General features: G+C 43.0%; 1 protein-coding gene across 1 annotated transcript; it reads left to right on the top strand.

Annotated features, from left to right (window-relative positions):
• Positions 1-487: 487 nt before the first annotated feature.
• Positions 488-833, top strand: MYCFIDRAFT_177345 (uncharacterized protein; the record flags this gene model as incomplete). The annotated part of the gene is made up of 2 exons (XM_007931154.1): positions 488-764; positions 814-833. 2 exons carry the CDS (start codon positions 488-490, stop codon positions 831-833), a joined length of 297 nt encoding a protein of 98 aa, XP_007929345.1.
• Positions 834-1,563: the final 730 nt, after the last annotated feature.

The following is a 1,563-nucleotide window of genomic DNA, read 5'->3' as shown; positions in this document are numbered from 1 at the left end:
AATCCGGTTCTAAATAGCAGTCCGCGAGCTACGATAGTTGCTAAGTAGCATTTTAACGACAAGGTAGGCTTCTATACTATTATCTAAGGCCTATTATATTAGGTTCTCGTCTTGTTTTGTAAGTATAGGTATAGTATATATATATATAGTAGAGGTATACGGATTCGAAGGGAACGGCCTAAAGCTAGCTAGGTGCTAAAAATACGGCTTCTAGGTAGATGCGGTACGAACAATACTATTGCAGGTACTTAATATACATAAGAAGATGTAGTATATAAGATAACATATAGTAGTCGCATTTGCGACCGTGTTACTACAATATTTAATGCTATGTAGTCGTTAGTTGCTTAGTTGGAAGATATAGTAGTAGGCCCTAATCCCCCGCTTCCAGCGTCTAGGCCCTTTTACAAGGCACCAATAGTAGAAGCATGCTGCTAAGGCTACCAGAACTAGAACTATAGCTAGACATTAGCAAGCGAAGCAAGACATGGCTTTGCGAAGAGCACAGCGACCGTCTCACTCCTACGCACGCCTACGAAGATGTCTTGTCGGAAAATTATCGCCATGCGGCACCGAGGACCTCGATCACTGCTGGCGTACACTTGTGGCTAGTAGCTCCACGCCTGTCATGCGAGCCAGCCACGAGCCCCCAGCGATTCGTACAAATTTTGGACCGCTCGTCTTGGCTGTGCAAGTGATGTCTCAGAAGGTCGCTGAAAATTGGAGGGACGAGGGACGAACAGGAAACGGGAAGAGCACGACAAGTTCGTCGCGTAGTAATAAGAGGTCGGCACCTACAAACATAGTAATAAGAAAATAAGTTGAACGGTTAGGATCAATCTCGGGTGCTACTACCGAGAAATTAGCTTAATTACTGTATTACCCGGTAGTTTGGGATCAAGCAGTTAATAGCAACTAAGCAAATAGAAAATAGCCGTTAGAAGCTTGTAGGCTAGGCGAAGGGTTTTGTATAAATAATAAGAGCAGATTAATATCTACCGTACGTATTACAAGCCCGACTAAGTGTTAGAGACAAGAAAGTTCGTCGCAAGTAGAGAGTTTTAGCAGCCTCGTACGCTAATACTAACACCTTCGGATATACTAGATCCGGACACTCTTAGCGGCTCTATTAGGTAATAGTTAAAGCGGACCTATAGAGGCCGCTCCGGTTATTAAGCGGCCTTTATAAGTAGGTCTTATACCCTTATCTAGATACTAAGTATCGAGAATAGTTAGATAGGGCAGAAGAGGCCGCTTAGTAGAGACTATATCTCGTACCTATAACGCGTAGAACTCGTATAGAATCGCGTACTACTAGAACTGCTCTACTTTATTAGTATTCCTTAATAAATTAAAGTATAATATCTTTATTATAAAAACTTTTTTTCTAATCGCGTCGATCCTATCGATTCTATCGATTCTAAGCGATCCTAAGCGATCCTAAGCGATCCTAAGCGATTCTAAGCGATCCTAAGCGATCCTAAGCGACTAAGTCGCGACGCGGCGACCCGACTCGCGCCTAGATCGCTTAGAATCGATAGAATCGACGTAATCGACGTAATC

The sequence above is a fragment of the Pseudocercospora fijiensis genome (assembly GCF_000340215.1).
Source record: "Pseudocercospora fijiensis CIRAD86 unplaced genomic scaffold MYCFIscaffold_7, whole genome shotgun sequence".
In the NCBI taxonomy this organism is placed as follows: Eukaryota; Fungi; Ascomycota; class Dothideomycetes; order Mycosphaerellales; family Mycosphaerellaceae; genus Pseudocercospora; species Pseudocercospora fijiensis.
The sequence above is the reverse complement of the archived record's forward strand: the minus strand, read 5'-3'. Positions and strand labels throughout refer to the sequence as shown.